Source organism: Salvia splendens, chromosome 16, assembly GCF_004379255.2.
Source record: "Salvia splendens isolate huo1 chromosome 16, SspV2, whole genome shotgun sequence".
NCBI classification, from domain to species: Eukaryota; Viridiplantae; Streptophyta; class Magnoliopsida; order Lamiales; family Lamiaceae; genus Salvia; species Salvia splendens.
In genome coordinates, this window is record NC_056047.1 from 18,596,302 (window position 1) to 18,617,476 (window position 21,175).

The following is a 21,175-nucleotide window of genomic DNA, read 5'->3' on the forward strand; positions in this document are numbered from 1 at the left end:
CTTTCTTCGGATTACTTCGTCTGAGAGAGAGATCATCAAGATAGACTTGTCAGAATCGGATGCATGTTTAGTTTAGCTTCTAGTTAACGAAATTGTGGGTCATTGTACTCTCATTCAATGATGAATCAAAGTCTAAATATTATAGTATAAATTATAAATTATATTTGAATAGTTTGAAAATATTAATTGATAAATAAAATAATAGCAATAAAAAAAGTTAACACAATATACTATTAATATTACATTAAAATTGTTTTGAAAATTTTTATTAGTGTTATTTTATCATTTATTGATATTTTTTAACAATCCAGATCTAGGTTGGAGTTACAATATCTACAATCTGCATTTTATCCAATTATCATAAAGGTCATGTTAGGAAATTATGACTTAGAAGATAGTTTGTAAAAAAATTTATAGGAGAAATTTATTATAAAAAAAAAAGTTTGAGAGGGCCCACCTCCTCCACCTATGTCCGCCGCTGCTTGTCTGTAAGTAAGTTGCAGAGAATATGGAATGCCACATTAATCAACTTATGTTTAGAATTAAAACGTCACGTAGATTTGAATTATGTTGAAAAATTCACAGTAATTAACACAATCTATGGAAAAAATAAATTTGAGCAGTGGTATTGTGGTAATGACCTATTCTCATCTCATCTCATCTCATCTCATCTCATCTCATCTATTGTGTTTGTCAATTTCGACGAGTCTGCAACGGTACGCCATCCATTGGCAGTTGTGTTATTTGACTGTACCCATATATAGGAATTTAGGATGTACACGTTTTGATAGCATTTCGTTCGAAAAGTAAGAATTTAGTTAAAGTAACTACTAACTCGATTTCAATAATGGTCCTCTTTAATTTCAACACAAATTTTAAGAAATACTCCCATTTTTAGTCGAAAAAGTTAATAGAATATAGTTCACACTTTTATATAGTATTAATTTTATAATAAAATTTGAGTGAAATAGGAGACATATTACTATTTATGGTAAAAAAGTAAAAATGGACAATTAATGAAGGACAAACAAAAATGTCAAAAGTGGACAATTTTAACGGGGGCGATGGAGTATTATACTTCATCCGTCCCACAATAAGAGTCATATTTCATTTTTACCATAAATGGTAAGTAAATCTACCATAAATGGTAAGTAATCTTACATTCCGCTAACTTATTTCACTGAAATTTTATTATAAACTAATATGTACTCCCTATGTCCCATTAGAATTGAAACGCTTTCCTTTTTTAGTTGTCCAATTAAAAATGAAACATTTCTTAAAATGGAAGAAACAACACTATCTCAACTTTTTCCTCTTTCTTACTTTATTATCTCTCCATTAACTCACAAAACAACACTACATAAAATTTGGTGTCGAAAATCAAATGTTTCATATTTAATGGCAGAGAGGGAGTATATACACATATATATAAGTGGGACACATCAGTATCATAATTCATAATCAAATAAGAGTCTGGGAGAGAGAGAGTAAAACATAACCTCCAATTTTGGTTGGTGCAAGAGCACACGATTAACTCACTAATCGTTCGTAGATGCATGCAAGTAATTTTTGTTAAAGGTATATCCAAAATAAACAATCAATTCACGTAGTGAGAACTGATCCATTGAACACAAACTTGGTAGTAGTACGTGTTACGCTTTTCAGTTAATGGCACGCCTAATGAAACAAAACAAACTTACTATTATTGCCAACATAATCTACAAACTTCCAGTGATATAATGAGATGTTAAGTTGTAATCAAAACAAGTAAATCAGTTCCTTCTTCGAAGAGATCAGTTATCACAGTTCATGTATTGTACGGAGTATCCAGTAAGTATGCTTTGTCCTTCCTAACAAATCTATCATCATACAATTATGGATAAGCCAAAGAAGAAAATTATTCCTCACATTCTTATACTCTTCACACTTTTTTCATCTCATGTTATTGTAGATTTTATTGAAGAAAACAAGCAGAAGCTCCATAGTTACAACACCATCAATCTACATTTATACAGAGATGAGGTGGCGTTCAGTTTTCAAAATAAAATAATACCAGTATAAAATCTAGGATTGAGTTGTGAGATTGAATCTCATGAACCAAACACATTACATATTTAATCCCGAGATACAATCTTGCTAACCGAACACCCCTGGAGGGTTCACGCTTCATCTCCTTAAACCAAAATTTCCGGAATGAATGGACATTAAGTCAAGCACATGTCATTACCATCACAAGGTCCCCCTAACACTGATCACTTCATAATCATGGACAATAAGGTGCAAATAATTCAAAACCAAGTCCATATCCAAGAACCCCCCCAACCCCCTTAGTTATATCCCTACCCAATGAAAATGATGTTCTTATTTAGAAGAGAGAGCTACTACTTTCACTATACTTGGAAAACCAATTATTGCATCAAGAATCTTTAGATCACATTGACGACGAAGCACAACTTAATTGGTAAGCCGTTTTCCTACAACCGGTAGGCCAACAGTTCGAGTCATCTAGTGAAGGATCACATCACATAACCACCATTAAATTCATAGTTATATGCACTATTACAATCTTTCCAATCTCATGCTAAATCAACCTAAAACCAACCAAAAATACTACTCACATATCTTGAAATTAAGCACTAATTATATCAATAAAGGATTTTCATGATGCAATGAGATGAACAAAATGAGATTACAAACATAGTTTCAAAACTATCAAGCTATACTACAGTCTATCTTCCATACATCTTAGATTGGACTAACATTTCTCTTCAAAATTAAACACTTTTTGATCATGCCAAGCAACAAATCATAGATCATACAAAGGGCACGAAACAAACGATCAATGCCACGAAGACACAGTAAGAAGAGGAACCTCATTCCAAGCCAACGACAGAAACCCGGGCGGCGAAGAATCAACGAGCTTGTACATCCTGCTGCTGCTGTAGTTCCACAGAAGTATATTCGCCTGGCTGATCGCGTAATGGCTAAACGCCAGCGGCCGGAAACCGGCGCCCTCCATCAAAACCCTCCACCTCTCCTTATCCTCCATCCTCTCCCTCTTCCGGTTCCCGTGGCCCACCACTCCGGCGATCCTCCGCCCGAGCAGCAGCCTCTCGAGCTCAATCCGCTCCGGGGCTTCACGTGTTAGATTCAGCTCGACGGACTCGAACACCGCGGTGTAGTACTTGAGCGCATTCTTGAATCGGGTCAAGAACCCGACCCGGTTCAAGCTCACTTCGTATTCCCCCAATGTGACAACACACGGATCCAATCCCTTCGCGAGATTCAGCGCGGCCTCAACGCCGTCGTCGCTCTCGTCGAGCAGATTGTACAATTGAAGCATGAAATTGACCACCACGGCCTCGTCCGGGTCGACGCGGAAGCTCGAGGCGGTGAGCTCGTGGACCGGGGTGAGGATCGGGTCGAATTCGAATTCGAGATCCAGCAGATTGGCGAATTCCTGGAGGCGGTTGCCGGTGGCGAGCAGCGACGGGGCAGGGGAATCGCCGAGGGCCGGGGCGGGGATGCCGGAGATCCGGATGCGTTTGGGTTTCCCGGCGGGTCGGGTCGCTAGGGCTTGCAGGAAGGCGGCCCATTGGATCCCCTGCACAATGCCGAAATCGACGATGTGGATGCTGGTGGCGTTCTCCGTGGCTTCGAGGATGGCTTGATTCGCGGTTAGGTGGGCGAATTTGGAGTAAGGGCAGGCGTCGTTGAAGGCCTTGTAGGATAGAGTGAATTCTTCAGCAGAAGTAGCGGCGGAGGCGGAGGAGGAGGATTTGTCTCTTTGCTGGTAAACGCGGGTGTAGAGGGCTTGGGAGAAGTAGTGGGAGACGCGCTCGAGCGGATCGCCATGGTCGGAGACGGAGTCCTGGAGGCGGATCAGCGATTTGAAGGCGGTTTCGGGGTCGGAGTCGGAGAGGCAGGCGCAGTCGATGAGGGCGGAGAGAATGGGGGATTGGTCGTCTTTGGAGGGGTGAGATTGAGGGGGATCGGAGGAGGGTGGGGCCCAGGGGGAGAAGATGAGATCGGAGGGAGGGGGGAAGGGGTCGGAGGGGTAGAGGGGGGTGGGGTGCCAATCGGATTGGGTGTCGGTGGAGTCGGCGGCGGGGCACATGAGGCTTTCCATCCACTCGACGGAGTCGAACTCGTCGGAGAGGCGGAAGAGGGTGGAGGGGTGATCGAGGTTGGGGAAGTGGAAGGCGGGGTCGGGAGCGGAGGGGACGGGGAAGGGGTCGGAGACGGGGAAGGGGGCATAGGAGGAGGGAGGCCAGAAGGGGTTGGGGGTGAGGAGGTGCTGTTGCTGGTGCTGGTGCTGGTGCTGGTGCTGCTGCTCTTGTTGCTGCTTCTGCTGGATGACTTGCTGGGCGATCGCCATTAGATTTCCGCTGTCCGTACATATGTATGCCATTTCTGATTACGCAGTGCTGAGAGTAGGGAGCTGCTGCTTCGTCTTCTTCTTCTTCTTCTTCTTCTTCAGAAGCTCACACATAGAGTGGGCACAGCTCGGAGGCAGTGGAGAGAGAGAGGGAGTGGAGCAGTGGGAATTCAGCTTGATTGATTGTGAACTACTGGATGAGGACTGATTTCAAATTACTCTCATCACACATTTTACAGTTAATTTGTTGTTTTAAATTTATACACCCTCAACTACAAAGAGACTTGATTAATTTTTTTAATTTATACTCCTGTATTTTTTTTAATTATTGAGTCTTTAATTAGTATCATTTTTATATTTTACTCTCTTACTTTATTTCATATTTTATTTTACTCCCCTCACTTGAACTTTTAATATATCAATTTCTTAAATTTCGTGTCAAATAAAAATGTCTCAACTACATTAGAACAATATAATACTTCATCCGTCCCACAAGAATATACAATCTTTCTTTTTTAGTCTGTCCCACAAGAATATGCATTTTTCAATTTTGAAAACTTTTTTCTCTCTAATGAGTGAGATCCATTTCCCACTAAAAATACTATAATTACTTTTTTCTCTACCTCTCTCTTACTTTACCAATTTTTCATTAAAACTCGTGCCGAACCCAAAGTGCATATTGTACTCCCTCCGTTTTTTATGTGCATTTGAAATGATATGGAAACTAATATACAATTGGTAAAGTAAGAGATACGAGGAGTAGAGTAGCTAAAGTAATGTTAGTGAATAGTGAAACTTAGTATATTATTATCTCTATTATTTAATGAATTATAATAGTTGCTTTAGTGATACAAGTAAATTTATTTATATAAATAATGAATGGAGAACAACTTTTTATAAATAAAAATACTTATATTTTTTATAGATGGTACAGAACTGGAAAGAGTTAGATATTTTTAATTGAACTTTAATACTAGTATAGTCCATTGAGATTTTATGTGATAGTACTAGTTAAAATGCATTAAAGATTGCGAGTGACGTGAGTAAGTATGACTAAAAAATCACCTTCAAGTAGATATTTGGAGTAATAATTTAATGTGAACTCTATTTTACATAAGAAATTAAGAGAGAAAAATATTTAAAAAGGAGGTTAACTGCACCTTGAAGCTTATATAAACTTCAATTCAAGTCCACCGAATTCTTCTTTTCTCTATTTTATAAAGCTAGAACAAAAGTAGTTCAATCTTTAGTACTATCTGAAATTAAAAAAACTCCTACTACGACTTTGGATACTTTTTTATTTCACGACCTCTGATTTGAAAGATTACCGTTGCACTATCTAACCGCGTGGGACCGAATTTTACATTTTTACTACAGATAAGTACTCCCTCACTCCCTAAGTTTATACAGTGAATTATAAAAAATTAGTACTAGTACCTAAAAATGCGGTTTTCATCTTTTGATATCCAATATTTATAAAATTATATTTTTATTTAAAAAATTCAGAAATTTCAAATTCAGTTTCAATTTTTACTATTTACCCTTCAGTGTTTGAGGGGTATATTTGACCATTTAGCTTAATTTGAGGAGTGAGTTAGAGCATCTCCAAGGGGAGAGTTAAATACATAGCTAAAGTTATATAATTACCATATTTACTTTTTTTTCATGAAAAATCATTCTACAACGGGAGAGATATTTGAGAAGTATTATACATTTTCTCATTTTGAAGAGGTATCTTTACTTCTCCATCATTGGAGAGGTAAAATCTTATACTCCCCCCGTCCACGATTCAAAGAGCCCTTTTGACTCGGCTCGGGTTTAAAGAAATTGTTTGACTTTGTGAAGAAAAGTAAAAAGAGAATGTGAGTAGAACGTGAGACCCTTTTAAAGTATTAGTTTATATTGGATTGTGAGTGTAAAAAGTTGGTGGAATATATGGTTTGCATTCTAGAAGTGGAATAAAATAAATGGTTCTATAAATCGTAGACAAACCAAAATGGCAAAAGGGCTCTTTAAATGATGTACGAAGGGTGTAACTACCATATTTGCATTCATTTCATGAAAAACCATTCTCCAAGGGGAAGGTATTTGATAATGTATAACATTTTATGTTTTTTTAATGTATTATTATTTTATTTTATTTTTAAAAAAATATTTACCTTTTTATATACATCTTTGTTTTTTGGAATGTCTTACTTTTTGGAATGGTATATTTCACTTTTTGAAAAGATAAATAGATGATATACCTCTTTTATTTACTTTTACTTCTATTGTGATTTTTTAATGACAAAAAATCTTTGTGGTATTATTAAATTTCTGTATATTATCTCAAAGCAAACTATTTAATTCTTTGTGTGTTATCTAAAAATCAATAATTTAAATCTTTGTAGTAGTATTATTTAAATTATTGCATTACAATGGAAAAATCAATACCATAATTGTTGGGAATCGGCGATGCACACCCGAACTCCACATTAGTATGATATTGTCCGCTTTGGGCAAACCCCTCACGGTTTTGCTTTTGGGGTACTCCCCAAAATGCCTCAAACTAATGAAGTTGGGGAAACCCATTTATATGCTTGCAACTCTGGTCCATTCTCCGATGTGGGATATGGTTTGGTCTACCATAATAATTTATTCCTAGAATAATTTTGGATAACTTGGGATTTAACAAATATCCACTTTAATCTACTAACAAAATAAATAAGGGATCAACTTTGGAATTTATCTAATATCCACTTTAATTAACTATAAGCTCATTTAATATACGGATTTAGCTAATTCAACGGTTGATGAATCCGCGAATTTCTGATGTTAGTAAATGCTGGTAGAGAATAAAGACTACGACACAATGAATTTACGTGGTTCGATTTACTGAAGTAAATCTACGTCCACGACGTCCACGGGAAGAAGGGAGGGCAAGGTTGTATTGCTTAATCTGGGATTACAGCTTACAACACAGACTTGCTATATGATATTTTATCTCTAGAGAGCTTAACCCTTGTCTATCAGATCTAAGTTCTATTTATATATTGAACTAAGATCGTGGCTTGCATCACCACCCTAAGTCGTGGATGTCGTGTAGGTCATGGCCTAAGATCGTGGATGTAGCGTAGGTCATGGCCTACGATCGTGGCCTGAGTTGACACCACGTGGTAGTGGGTGTGTTGGAAGTTGTGGAAATCCTGTATGGGTCCACTAACTCCTTGTTCGGTCGAATACTGAGACCGAACTGCTTTGGTTGCCGATCTGAGAGTAGAGCTTGATTGGTTGGCTTTTACCGAGCTGTAGGCTGAGGCCGAACTCTTTGGTAATGCCGAACTCATACTCTTCCTTGGGCTTTGGGCTGATGGGCCGTCATTGCTGTTGGGCTTGTTTAGTACGCACCCCATCACTACCCCCCCCGAAGGGCGAAGTGAATCTCTTCGGCGAAGTGAGTCACTTCGGCATTCTGGATAAAGGCAAGGGGGAGGCTGATGTCAGGGGACGTGCCTTGCACGTGACTGCATTAAATGCGACAGTAAAATCCGGCCGTTGAATCCTGAAAAGGTGGGATTCGAAACGGTGCGACGATTTTGAAATCTTCGCCGAATCTGATAAATACCTCCTTTCTTCATCATTGAAGCACTTTTGCGACTGCTTCTTCTGCACTCTCTCTTTTTTGCGAAAATTCTCTCTCCGCTTTCAAGAATTTCTTCAGACTTTCTTCACCTTCAAAAAGTAAGAAAAAATGTCTTCTTCTTCTTCTTCGGAGTCGGGTAGCGGTAGGAGAGGCGGTAAGGGGTCTTCTGGCCGGAAAGAGTCCGGGGAGAAGACCGTAGAGTATTTCCATAGTATTTTGAGTAAGGATACTGTGATATCCCTACCCGAAAAATACTTTTTTCCTGGGGGGAAGGCGGTGGTACCTGACGGTGATCATAGGGCTGACTCCCCGCCGGAGGGTTACGCCACCGTGTACGAGGCCTGCTTAGAATGCGGGCTTCGTTTCCCCCTCCCTTCTGCCTTTATAGATTTACTAGATTTTTTTCAGCTTCCTTTAGGCCAGGTGACTCCGAACTCTTGGAGGCACTTGTCGGCCTTCGCTGCCGAACTCCGTAAGTTAGGAAGGGATTTGTCTTTGAAGGCGATCCTTAAATTCTTTCAATTTAAGAGGAAGGGGTCTTGGTTTTACTTGATCCCTGTACAGCCCTTTAGGGCCTTTTGTAAAACGAAGTGGCCGAAGTGGCAAAACCGCTTCTTCTACTATGATAGGACCGCGGCTCCTAGTTTTCCCTGGAGAGGGCCGAAGTCCGTTATCCGTCATCCTCGGCCTGAACCGTTGGACGAGCTCGATGGCGAGCTCAACAAGATTCCCATAGTTAGGAAACAATACACGGAGTCTGAGCTCGTCAAGGGCGACGTCGTGTTCGACATCTCGTCTTCGGACGAAGAGGCCGAGGGTGAGGATTTCTCTTTATCTTTATGCTCTACTGCTTTAACGAAGAAAATCTGACTTTGTTGTTTTTTTTTTTTTTTTTTTTTTTTGTTTTTTGACAGTGAACTTGCTGCATAAGGCTATCCGAAAGTCCTCCGAGCTTGTGGAGCCGGAGAGGCAGAGAGCCCCTCGCTCGGCGTCTGAAGCCGAGAAGAATCCGAAGAGGCAAAAAACCTCTTCTTCGGATCCGAAAGAGCCGGAGCCGTGTTCGGCTAAAGGGAAGGGGAAATTTCATGAGTCCCCAAGAGTGCCGGGGAAAGACCTGGTCATCTCCGAGGTGGTTGCAGACATCCCGGAACACGTCCCTGAGCCTTTTCAATGGCCGACGAATTTTGTGGAGGTAAGCTTTCTGACTTGGCTTCTTTTCCACATTTTTTGATGGCCATTCTGTTGAGTTTTTTCCTTGTTCATCTTCAGAGAGCCAAGCTCGTCTCCGTGGAGCTCTCCAAAGCATCCCACGACTACGAGGAGATGCAGAAGAAGTTGCATCTTGCTCGTAGTCTGGCCGAACAGGCTGAGGCCAAATTTGAGAGGGCCCGAGCTGCTAGGATCTCGGCTCAGGATGAAGCCCGGTCAGCCAAAAACCAGCTCATCATCCTGCAAGAGCAGACGAAGCACCGGGAGGCTCAGAAGGAGGCTGCCGCCGTGGCTGCCCAGGGGGAGGCTCTCCGTGTTTACACGGAGAAACTCTTTTTGAGCGGCCAGTTCTTGGCCTTTGTCGGTAGTCTGGTAAGGCTAATTACCGATAAGGGCGAGCAGGGGGCCGACGTCGTGCTGCCTCTGTACAGCCGAGAGATAGCAGCTCGGCTTCAGAATCTGTCGCTCCTTGAGGAGCTCGCTTCATCCTCGGTCCTGCTTTCTGCAGACCGAGTCCGGAGTTGTCGAGCTGATCGGGACGAGAACCTGGAGGCTATCTTTGCCTCCGTGGGACCCGTTTCACCCGCTTCGACTTACAACGGAGAGGGTGAGGCCGAGCCGCTGGAGCAGGAGGCCGAAGTCGAGCGGGCCGGGCATCCGGAGAAGGAAGCCGATCAGGAGGCGGAGGCGAGGCCGGCAGGATGCGAGGCCGAGGCTGAGGTAGCTCAGGAGAAAGAAGCTGAACCAGACCGAGGAGCCGGAGACGAAGCTGGCGGAGTATGATTTCGTCTCCCTTCTCTTAGTCTTCTAGTTTCTTCCTTGTAAAATGGCCTTGAAGCCCTCCTAGTGTAAAAAATTTTCCTTGTGAATGAAAAATTCTCTACACTTGTCTTCGTATAGCTTTTCGTACTCGCCTTTATTCCTGTTGTATTTTACTATCTGCTCGGTACAGCTGCCGAACTAATATAGCTGCTTTGTACTCAAGGAGATGGAGATACTTCACTGGAAACGGCTGTACTCTTCAGCTTTAGACGAAGCTGAGAAAAGAGCTATAGCCGATCAGACGAAGAATGACGAGCTTCTGGCTCGTTTAGTGAAGCTGGAGGCCGATAATAAGGACTTAGAGTCCGATAAGAAGGATCTGGAGGCCGAGCTGAATACGACCATTGCTGAGAGGACTGCGTACGAGGATTACATCCGTGTGCGCGGGGGAGTGACCATATCAGATGTTCAGAGTCGAGTTGACGAACTGTGGGAGGAATATCATGTACTCCGGAGGAACAATGCGCTGGAGAGCTCGGCTTGCCAACAAGTTGTGAAATCATTACGGCGCTGGGCTTCTCGGTACGACATCATTCTTTCCCGGCGTCCCTCAATCGAGAGATTCCTTAGGCATTTCCTGCCAACAGATGCTCGCACTCCAGATCAAGCCTCTGGTTCCCTTGTTCAAAATCCTACTCCAAGTCAACAACGAACTCCGGAACAGCCGGAAACGTCAAGACGAGAACGGGCTCAGGAGCAACCGGAATCGTCAAGACAGGGACGGACTGAAATTCGCCGAGGAGTTGTGACTATGAGCGAGCAAGATCAGCAGATGCTTATTGCAGAGACTCTTCATCGCCGAGGGGTTAGAGCTTCTGGGGCTCGCGGAAGAGGTGTGGGGTCGAGGATAGCATCTCGTCGACCTGCTTATTCTTCATCTGCTCGGAACAACCGAACTCGGCTTCCAGAGGATTTTGCAGATAGGTGGCTTAACTTTAGCAACCGAGGACAGTAGAATAGTCCTTTGTAATGGCGTAATGCCTTCTCGTAGGGGAGCTGAATTGTCTGCCGAACGAGATTTAATAAATGAAATTTTTTCCTTTCGCTTTTATCACTGCTTACTTACAGTTCTGCGAAACAATTTCATCGTACTTGTCCTCGGTCTTATGAAGTAAACTTCTTTGACCGGACTTGGTCCTTGGTCTGATGAGATAAACATCTTTGACCGGACTCGTCTTTGGTCTGATGAAATAAACATCTTTGACCGGACTCGTCTTTGGTCTGATGAAATAAACATCTTTGACCGGACTCGTCTTTGGTCTGATGAAATAAACATCTTTGACCGGACTCGTCTTTGGTCTGATGAAATAAACATCTTTGACCGGACTCGTCTTTGGTCTGATGAAATAAACATCTTTGACCGGACTCGTCTTTGGTCTGATGAAATAAACATCTTTGACCGGACTCGTCTTTGGTCTGATGAAATAAACATCTTTGACCGGACTCGTCTTTGGTCTGATGAAATAAACATCTTTGACCGGACTTGGTTTGTGTCCTAATTTGGCGAGTTTTATCGCTCGGATCGGACTTTCCGTTGTCCTAATTTGGGGATCGGACTTTCCCTTGTCCTAATTCGGCGAGTTTTATCGCGTGGATCGGACTTTCCCTTGTCCTAATTCAGGCAAGTTTTATCGCGTGAATCGGACTTTTGTTGCAGTTCGTTTCAGACGAAGTGCTTGATTCTTAAGCTGAATTGTGGTCTTGTATCCTCTTTAGAAGCTTGGACTTCACAATCGTTGGCTTATTGCAGTTCGTTTCAGACGAACTGCTTGTTTAAGCTGAATTGTGGTCTTGTATCCTCCTTAGAAGCTTGGACTCACAATCGTAGGCTTATATATGTTCTAAAAAGGGGATCAGCCTTCGAAGAACAAGATACCTCAGTAACATTTGTAAGAGACGACACGCACAGAGACAGACAAAACACACAGACAAAACGCACAGAGACAAACAAAGACCAAGCAAACCAAAGAAAGCACATTGACCGAACAGGACTCAAGATTGACTGACCGGACTGTCTCTTACAAATGGAACTTCTTGAGGTTGGAAATGTGCCATGTTCGGGGTACCTGTTCTCCTGACATGTGAGCCAATTTGTAAGACCCTTTGCCGAGGACTTCTGACACCCGATATGGACCTTCCCATGTGGGTTCGAGTTCGCCCAGCTTTTCTGCTCGGCTTACTTCGTTGTTTCTCAAGACGAGATCTCCCACTTGAAATTGCAGCTTTTTCACCCTTTGGTTATAATACCGGGCTACTTGCTCCTTGTACTTGGCTGCTTTTATGCAGGCCAATTCTCTTCTTTCTTCGGCCAGATCTAGTTCGGCTCTCAGTCCGTCATCATTCATTTCTGAGGAGAAATTTAGAGTTCGGGGACTGGGTATGCCGATCTCAACCGGAATCACGGCTTCAGTCCGTTTGCTTGTGGGTGGGAGACCGAGCTTTTAAACCTCTGCTCTATGACTTCAGAGACGATTTAGTCTTCCCTGCAGGGAGAGCGTCAATAGTTAGGATTACTCCATCATATTGCGGCTCGTTATCGTCTTCGGGATCCTGTTGCCTTTTCGGATCCTGAGGAGCGCAGTTCGCACCTCCCTGCTTTTTGTTCTTTTTCGGCTGCTTGCTTTGGTACTTTTTTAACGTCCCTGCTTTCACAAGGGCATCAATACCTGCAGCCAAATGTCGGCACTCCTCGGTATCGTGACCGTAGTCTTGATGGAAGGAGCAATATTGATCCTGAGGTCGGCGCGCGGCCGATTTCGTCATCCGCCTTGGTTTTTCGAACATATCGGAATGTAGTTCGAAAATTTCCGCTCTTGACTTGTTTAATGGTACGAACTGAGCGGGCGGCTTCTCAGGATTGAGACGTGGTCCCAATCTGCCTTGTACCGGTGCCCTTTGAATTCTTTCAAAAGGAGTTCGGCGAGGAAGCCTCTGATCGCTATGATCGGGCTTCTTTTCGTCTCCTCTAGATGAGCTGTCTAAAGACCGTTTTCGACGGTCTGCCTCATCGGCACGGGAGAACTGGTCCGCAATGTCCCACATCTCTTGAGCTGTTTGCGGACTGCATTCCACGAGCTTTCTGTAGAGAGCTCCGGGCAGGATTCCATTTTGGAATGCCGAAATGACAAGTAGATCATTGAGATTATCTACTTGTAGGCATTCCTTATGGAATCTCGTCAGGAAGTCGCTGATCTTTTCGTCGCGACCTTGACGTATAGAAAGCAGCTGAGCCGAAGTAATTCGGGCTTCCGCTTTCTGAAAGAACCTCCTGTGGAAAGCATCCATTAGATCTCGGTAGGATCTAATGCTGCCTTGAGGAAGGCTGTCGAACCACCTTCTGGCGTTCCCGATGAGCAGCTCGGGGAACAGCTTGCACATATGGACCTCATTGAGACCCTGGTTCGCCATATTATACTGATAGCGTCCCAGGAAGTCATGAGGATCCACCAACCCGTCATAAGTCATCGACGGAGTTCGGTAGTTCTGTGGAAGGGGAGTTCGGGTGATATCGTCCGAGAACGGAGTCTTCAATGCTCCGTACATGGCGAACCCGACATCTCTTCGGTATGGAGGAGATGGAGATCTCCTGTGATTCCGGTACCGAGGAGGAACAGGAACATGTCGGGGTTGAGGATTCTTCTTCCTGGAAGACACGGCACTACTGCGGTAGTGACTTTCATGTCTGGATGAGGAAGGAGAATCTACCGTTTTCGTCTTCGGCTGTTGGCTCTTTTGCAGGAAGGCTAAGAACTCATCCTGCTTCTCAGCCAAGAACAGCTTGACAGCCTCATTCAAATCAGGCTGCTGGGAAGACTCGGTGTGTGGACCTTTTGAGCGGCTTGTTCCTTCATCGTGAAAACTGGAAGTAGATGTCTCCCGAGGCTGTTTTCCGGACCTGCGGGCTGGACTAGCTTCCTCATGGTTTTCACGAACGGTATTACGGGTAGTGTGTGATCTGGTATGCATTTTTTTGGGGTGGAAAAAGGGTCAAAAATTCGCTTTATCACAAATTTGGTTCTCTGTTTCCCACAGACGGCGCCAGTGATGAATCCGCGAATTTCTGATGTTAGTAAATGCTGGTAGAGAATAAAGACTACGACACAATGAATTTACGTGGTTCGATTTACTGAAGTAAATCTACGTCCACGACGTCCACGGGAAGAAGGGAGGGCAAGGTTGTATTGCTTAATCTGGGATTACAGCTTACAACACAGACTTGCTATATGATATTTTATCTCTAGAGAGCTTAACCCTTGTCTATCAGATCTAAGTTCTATTTATATATTGAACTAAGATCGTGGCTTGCATCACCACCCTAAGTCGTGGATGTCGTGTAGGTCATGGCCTAAGATCGTGGATGTAGCGTAGGTCATGGCCTACGATCGTGGCCTGAGTTGACACCACGTGGTAGTGGGTGTGTTGGAAGTTGTGGAAATCCTGTATGGGTCCACTAACTCCTTGTTCGGTCGAATACTGAGACCGAACTGCTTTGGTTGCCGATCTGAGAGTAGAGCTTGATTGGTTGGCTTTTACCGAGCTGTAGGCTGAGGCCGAACTCTTTGGTAATGCCGAACTCATACTCTTCCTTGGGCTTTGGGCTGATGGGCCGTCATTGCTGTTGGGCTTGTTTAGTACGCACGACCGAACTGCTTTGGTTGCCGATCTGAGAGTAGAGCTTGATTGGTTGGCTTTTACCGAGCTGTAGGCTGAGGCCGAACTCTTTGGTAATGCCGAACTCATACTCTTCCTTGGGCTTTGGGCTGATGGGCCGTCATTGCTGTTGGGCTTGTTTAGTACGCACCCCATCAACGGTCTAGTCGAGTGGCATGAGATTAACCAAGTGGCTAGGAGATCGATCTGTGGATACCTTTGGTTTAATAACATAAAAAAACGGATTTTGCTCGATTAATACAGTCTCATGAGTATTTTAGCCCATTTAATTAATCTATCTAAAGTTCAATTTATTTCGGTTAGGCTCAAGAAATAATTTCGGCCTTAACTTAATTAAATTATAACTGGGTCACTAACATTTTAAGTCAATAGCCCAACTAATTGTTTTTTATGATACAGGCCCAAATAATATAAATTAAACAAGCCCAATTTATAGCCCATGTATCAGTATTTCAGAAAATAACAAAACGCCTCTAAATCTGTTTTAATGGGGATGAGGCAATATGATTTTGGAGTTCATCCTCTATTAATAAAAGATTAATTTGTTATTTTACATTTATCTAAGATAGATGATCACTGATTGTCGGTTGATATTCAAAGATTTCTCTTTGTCGGCTGCGTTGTAAGTCGGTGGCAGTCGTTGGTTGGTCAATCATTTTAATTAAACATTCCTATTGTTTTGTTGATTTTGACTCCATTGCTTTATTCATCACCACTTAATATTTAATTTATAAATTATAATATTAATACTATGTTGTTAGGAATAACACCTCCTGCTTTGCTTGTGTCCACGTTAGAGGATCCAAATTCCTTCGCCTAGGATCTTAATTGGAATACCACACCAATTCCAAAACTTAGCTTCTTAACAAACTGATGAGAATGAGGTTTTTACATGAGAAATGCAAATCCAAGAAGAATAAATAAAATAAAAGAGTGGCATAGTAATTTACAAAAGTGAAGATGATTAATCCTAGATTGAATTGGTATAGAATATAGATAGTAGGTCGGGTGAATGAATGATATTTAGAGCTAGAGAAAGGGTGGGTCGATATGGGTGATGGAGATGGGGAGGCCTTTGGGGAAATCCACAAACGGGAAGGCGAATGCCTCATCGGATTCTGCTAAGGCGAACCCGAAGTTCAGGACCAAATGGTGGATGAATACAGCCATTTCCATCTTTGCCAGCTCTGACCCCGCGCACAGCCTCCCACCTCCCCCGAATGCCATCAAATTCTTTGTTTCACGACCACTCTGCAATCAAAACGAGTCAAATCTATGTACATTTGCCATCAAATTCTTTGTTTCACGACCACTCTGCAATCAAAACAAGTCAAATCTATGTACATTTTCTTTTTTTTTTAAACTTTGCTATTTTCCTAATAAACTATCTATTCTAATTAATAATGCTAAACAAGAAAATATAATTTCGTTGAATGAAGAGGAGCATTTTTCAATTTTCTGCCGTTTGAGAAAAAGACAAAAGGTAAAAATTGTTAATGAAAATGGGACCAGAATGAAAGGGAAAGGAGTGGCGCACGTGCACACATTAATCACCTCGCCCACGCAACCTCTATTTATTCATCATTTCATACCCATCATAACTCCAATTTATTTTAAATCCATTTTGCTTTTAAATTCTTGTTTATTTCTGTATATTTTCTAGTAACTCAACTATCATAGATTCATAGTATTCGGTTGCTTGAGTATTAATTTATTTTGAGCTTTGATTGATTAGAAATTATCTATAATTAATTTTATTACACTAAAAAAATTAAAAATAAAAATTCATAAGTCAAGACTAATTCTAGGTAACATTGTCCCAAGATGAATTATCACTGACGCTATCTATCCAATTAATCAGAATTCATGTAGGTTTTCATCTTTAAAATTGTTGATCTATTTTACTACTACTACTACTATATTGATACAATACAACTAGAAACAATACCCTATTTCTTCTCTCATAATTAGACCACAAACAACTCACTTCTTATAAACCCCAATATACCCCTTGCCCACAATTATTCCTATTATTGGACTCATCTCAATTATAAGTACTAGAACTATATAGAACCCTTAAGTTACACTCAACTGAATTAATCATTTAATTCCAAGAGAAATAGAATCCTTTTCCCATCCACAATACACTCAAAGAGTTTATTCAATGAGTAAAAAACTGAAAATTAACAACATGAAACATGATCAATCTAAAAACATACTCCCTCTGTCCCCGATTAATTGTCACTCTTTGACCGGACACGAGTTTTAAGAAATATAAAGAAAAGTTGGTTGAAAAAATTAGTGGAATGTGAGACCCATTTTTTTATATTGGTTTTACCATACTTACCATTTATGAGAAAAATGAAGTGTGACAATTATTGATGGACGGACCGAAATGAAAAAGAGTGACAATTAATCGGGAACGGTGGGAGTATTATACATAACATAACATGTTTAAAAAAAGCTATATGTAAATATTAAAAAAATATTATTTGTAAATCAATATGTAAAAGAAAGTTAGAACTATTCATATTTGTGAATCTACTATTAGTAATAGATGAATTTGTTAGTCAGCTAGTGATTAATTTTAGGTGAGCGATTCATATACGTCTATCCTTTAAATGATAAATGAGGGTCCAAAGAATCTACGTAATTAATAATGAGAATCTTTAGATTTATATTTGGAGATTGGTTTGTTTTAAATGTTGGGGACATGTGTCGTCTTGGTATTCAGCAATTGTGGCTGTTTGCAAATTGATTGACCGCCACACCCACATGCCTCGACCCATCTCAAATTTAGGACTACTACACTTAATTAGATTCATGCATATATTATTCAATATTGTGTAAATCATTTTGTATGTACTACTAATATACGGTGCCTACATAATCTAAAGAATTTATCGCATATTATTTATTTAATTGTAACATTCGATCTACTATACGAGATTCAACACCTAAATTTATAGGGGAAAATTGAGCATACTCTCCATCTCATGTATAGTTAGCTAAATAAATTTCTACACATTATAGTGATCAAACACAATCAAACTTAAATTTGAAATTAATTAGGAATTCACAAATTTTAATTGATTTAATCAAGAGATGCCAAGCTAAGTACTCCTATGCGGAAGCTTTTACCAAAATTATACTTATGAAAGAAAAGAAAAAGCTTACTAGTGACGGCAAAAAGCATACATATATGTACATTATACATATTTGTCTTGCATTGTATTTATGACAATTTGTTTTGAAGTTAATTAATATGGAACGACATTGTGTACCTAAGAAAAGAATTGTTGCAGATCTATTTAATGTTTATGATTTTATAAGGGTAAATTCTTTAAAAATAGTACAATTTTCTAATTAAGGTGAGACAAGTAAGATATTTTCACTGTGGAGTGAATGTGGTAGACTAGAAGTTATTATCTTCTACTAAAGTAACACTTCTCTCACTATCTTCTAACAAATTTGTGGAGACAACTGACATTAAGTTTGGCGTGACAGAAACATAAACATTAATATATAGTCTTATGCTTTAACTTGACTAACTGTGACTCTGTGTGTGAATAAATTCAAACATCATCAAACTTCTAGAGTTACGAAAGTCCACGTGATTTTGCAAGAAAAAGTTGTTAATAATTTCCAAAACATTATTTAATTATGGGATGCATTTGAAATGAGACATTCACACCCTTAAATAAGAGATAAAGAGGTACATAGATGAGCAAGGATCATCACCAAATCAACGTGACAGCAGATTTAAGAGCTTTAAGTTGACGATTGTCACATTTATGTGATTTCAAGAAAGTTAAACTCCAAAATTAAATGATAAAAATGAATTATTAGTGAATTATTTAAAACCTATGGTTGGCGGAGAAAATTTTACCGAAAGAAGACGTGTTCATACACGCAAAAACAAAATCCAATTATAAACAGATTAGAATTTGTAAATAAGGAAAAATACAAAAGCACTCAATCCAATTAACAGCTAGTCTTTATCACCACTCAATTATAACGAATAGTACTTTCGAAAAATAAAGAATAATAAAATTTAACTAAGAAAGATTATAGATTTATAGTACTACATCCTCCCAGGAAATCAATAGTTTGCACAAAAACTAGCCTAATTCTTTTTCTGAAAGTTTTCATTCATTTTTACGATGAGGCATAGCTCATTCTGCACTAAAATACTAATAGTAATAAAAAAAATCTCTATCTCTATTACTTTATAATTTTGATAATAGATTGATATACTATTTTAATCAACATTTTGACCTTTTTGAATAAAAACAATTAAAATTAAAATGTTGGTAATAACAATAGCTGACATGGAGGATGAATAAAGTTAAATACTGTAATGAATAAAAAAGGGTCAAAATATGGTGTAATCTAACTTTCTTCCTATGTATATATAACACCATATGTGGGATCCATTGCTATATAAAAATTATTGTAAAAAAAAAGAAGCTAGAAATTAGTAAATGTGGCATTATATGAAGAAGAGAAGAGAGAGAGAGACTAACCTGCCATCTCCATGGATTAAAGTGCCAAGGTTGGTCAAAAAGTGATGGATCTAAATGCACTGCTGCTATCACCGGCAGAACTTTCCAACCACATGGAATGTCATAACCTTTTTTATTTCCGAATAAAATATGTCATTTTTCTCTAATTAATTAATTAATCAATTAGCCAAAATTAATCAATTGACAAATATTTTTACCTTTATACCTAACATCTTTAATCGCCTTTCTGTGTAGAAATCGAACCACGTTTCCCAACCTCAATGTCTCGCTTATAACCTGATAATTTCTACATCACACTTTTATTAATTATGAATACTATATTACTACTTAATTAGTAAACTCTTACACATTGTGTGAACTCCATTTTCTTGTAGTCATCCCAGCTCAATTCCCTTGTTCCTTTCTTGGCGATTGAAATTTCCAAGTGCTCTTCCTAATAAAGTAATCAAATTAATTAACCAATTACTAATTAGTAGTACTTTATTTAATAATTATTGCAAATACTTCACTCTTAAATTTTGAACAGCAGTGGGACAGCCCTGCAGGAAGTAAATAGCAAGTGCTATAGCAACTGAGGAGGTTTCATGGCCAGCAAATAAAAGGCTCAACACCAAGTCCAAAATCTGGTCTTTGGAGAGACTGGAATTGTTGAGCACCCATCCTAGTAGATCCTGCTCGTTTTTGCTCCCCGTTTTCATCCTCTCCTCCATTTTGCAATCGATGAATTTCAGTATTGTGGCGCGAGACTATAAAAAATAAAATAAAATAAAAAAGAAATAAAGAGTTTAATTAATTAGCCTAGAAATAAAATAAAATTGTGTATGTATGTTACTCGCAAGGCCTTCCAGTAGGCGGTCCCGGGGAAATTGAGGGGAGGCGAAACCACGCCTTTCATGAAGGTGATGTACTCTTTCTTGAGGCGCTCGGTCTCGGCCTCCCCGGCCTCCAGGCTCATTATGTGCTCAGCCATCAGGTTGAAAGTGAACTGGAGACAAGGCTAATTTGATCAAACAAACAAATTATTCAAAATGGAATGATGATGAGATACTAGTACCTTCTTGGCTTCGTCCTGGGCGCAGACGACAGGGCGGTGGGCCCAGGAGGAGAGGACGAGGGCGGTGTGGCGCTCGACCTGGCGGAGGAGGTGGGTCTTGAGCCTGGAGTTGGTTAGGAAGTTAAGGGAGATGGTCCTCATGTCTCTGTGCATATCTCCCACCAGGACTAGCATCGACCATTTCCCAAGTATTCCACCGATGCTGCTCGGATAGCTGCATTCGAAGAGCTTCCCTTCGTTTTGAAGGATCAATCTGTTCAGCCCTGCGTCGGCCGAGACTATTGTGGCTTCCCCAAACAAATGTGACTTGAATATTTTCCCATACCTGAATCAAAATTAGTTAATTACATTATTCATACTTGGAGATGTGATTGTGAGAGAGTGAATTAATTACTTGGAGATGTGGTGTTCCATGTATTTGCCTATGGTGTTGGCTGGATGAGGCTTCAAGTAGGCAATGCTTTCTCCAACAAAAGGCCAACCCATGTTGCCTGGTGGAAGATTGCCTCTTTTTTGTTTTCTTCCATATAGATTCAACAGTATTAGGGACAGAGATACAGCAAACAGAATCAACAATTCGAGTCCATACTCAAACTCACTCATGATTTCCCCCCGTCTCTCTCTCTAGCTACATTAAGCTTGGGGCTGTGTGGAGAGGAAAACAAGAGTTGTTTGGGGGAGATTTTTAGAATGAGGGCATCTTTTTGTAGGGGCTTTGATATTGTCTTTTGGGCATTTCTGGAATTACAACAAATTAGCAATTAAATTATAGAATCTTTTACCACGTGGAATAACAAGTTGTAATACTAGTATTTAGAGTTCTTATAATTCTCATAACTCATAGTAACTAATTAATAATCACACCCATTGTGGTATATTTTTCTTTTATCAAC

The 21,175-nt window shown here is 40.4% G+C and overlaps 2 protein-coding genes across 3 annotated transcripts; both read right to left on the bottom strand.

Moving 5' to 3' along the window:
* Positions 1-2,623: 2,623 nt before the first annotated feature.
* LOC121772234 (SCARECROW-LIKE protein 7-like) lies at positions 2,624-4,609 on the bottom strand. The gene has a single exon (XM_042169251.1). It carries the CDS (start codon positions 4,409-4,411, stop codon positions 2,840-2,842), a length of 1,572 nt encoding a protein of 523 aa, XP_042025185.1. The 5' UTR covers positions 4,412-4,609; the 3' UTR covers positions 2,624-2,839.
* A 10,938-nt stretch (positions 4,610-15,547) lies between these two features.
* On the bottom strand, positions 15,548-20,953 carry LOC121772586 (cytochrome P450 90B1-like). Of its 2 annotated transcripts, none has more exons than XM_042169736.1 (8): positions 20,677-20,953; positions 20,283-20,607; positions 20,061-20,213; positions 19,738-19,974; positions 19,575-19,661; positions 19,426-19,504; positions 19,229-19,335; positions 15,548-15,953 (listed from the first exon to the last, which is right to left on the bottom strand). In XM_042169736.1, exons 1-8 carry the CDS (start codon positions 20,883-20,885, stop codon positions 15,732-15,734), a joined length of 1,419 nt encoding a protein of 472 aa, XP_042025670.1. In that variant the 5' UTR covers positions 20,886-20,953; the 3' UTR covers positions 15,548-15,731. The 2 variants fall into 2 exon arrangements, with proteins under 2 accessions (XP_042025670.1, XP_042025671.1); XM_042169737.1 differs by having other exon boundaries at positions 15,896-16,016.
* Positions 20,954-21,175: the final 222 nt, after the last annotated feature.

Excerpts from the sequence above, each read along its gene's own strand:
- LOC121772234 (XM_042169251.1), bottom strand. The coding sequence starts at position 4,411 with ATGGCATACATATGTACGGACAGCGGAAATCTAATGGCGATCGCCCAG.
- LOC121772586 (XM_042169736.1), bottom strand. The coding sequence starts at position 20,885 with ATGAGTGAGTTTGAGTATGGACTCGAATTGTTGATTCTGTTTGCTGTA. Across the intron at positions 19,662-19,737 it reads CTGCTGTTCAAAATTTAAGA|GAAGAGCACTTGGAAATTTC; the intron begins GTGAAGTATTTG and ends TTACTTTATTAG. Across the intron at positions 19,505-19,574 it reads AAATGGAGTTCACACAATGT|GTTATAAGCGAGACATTGAG; the intron begins GTAAGAGTTTAC and ends AGAAATTATCAG.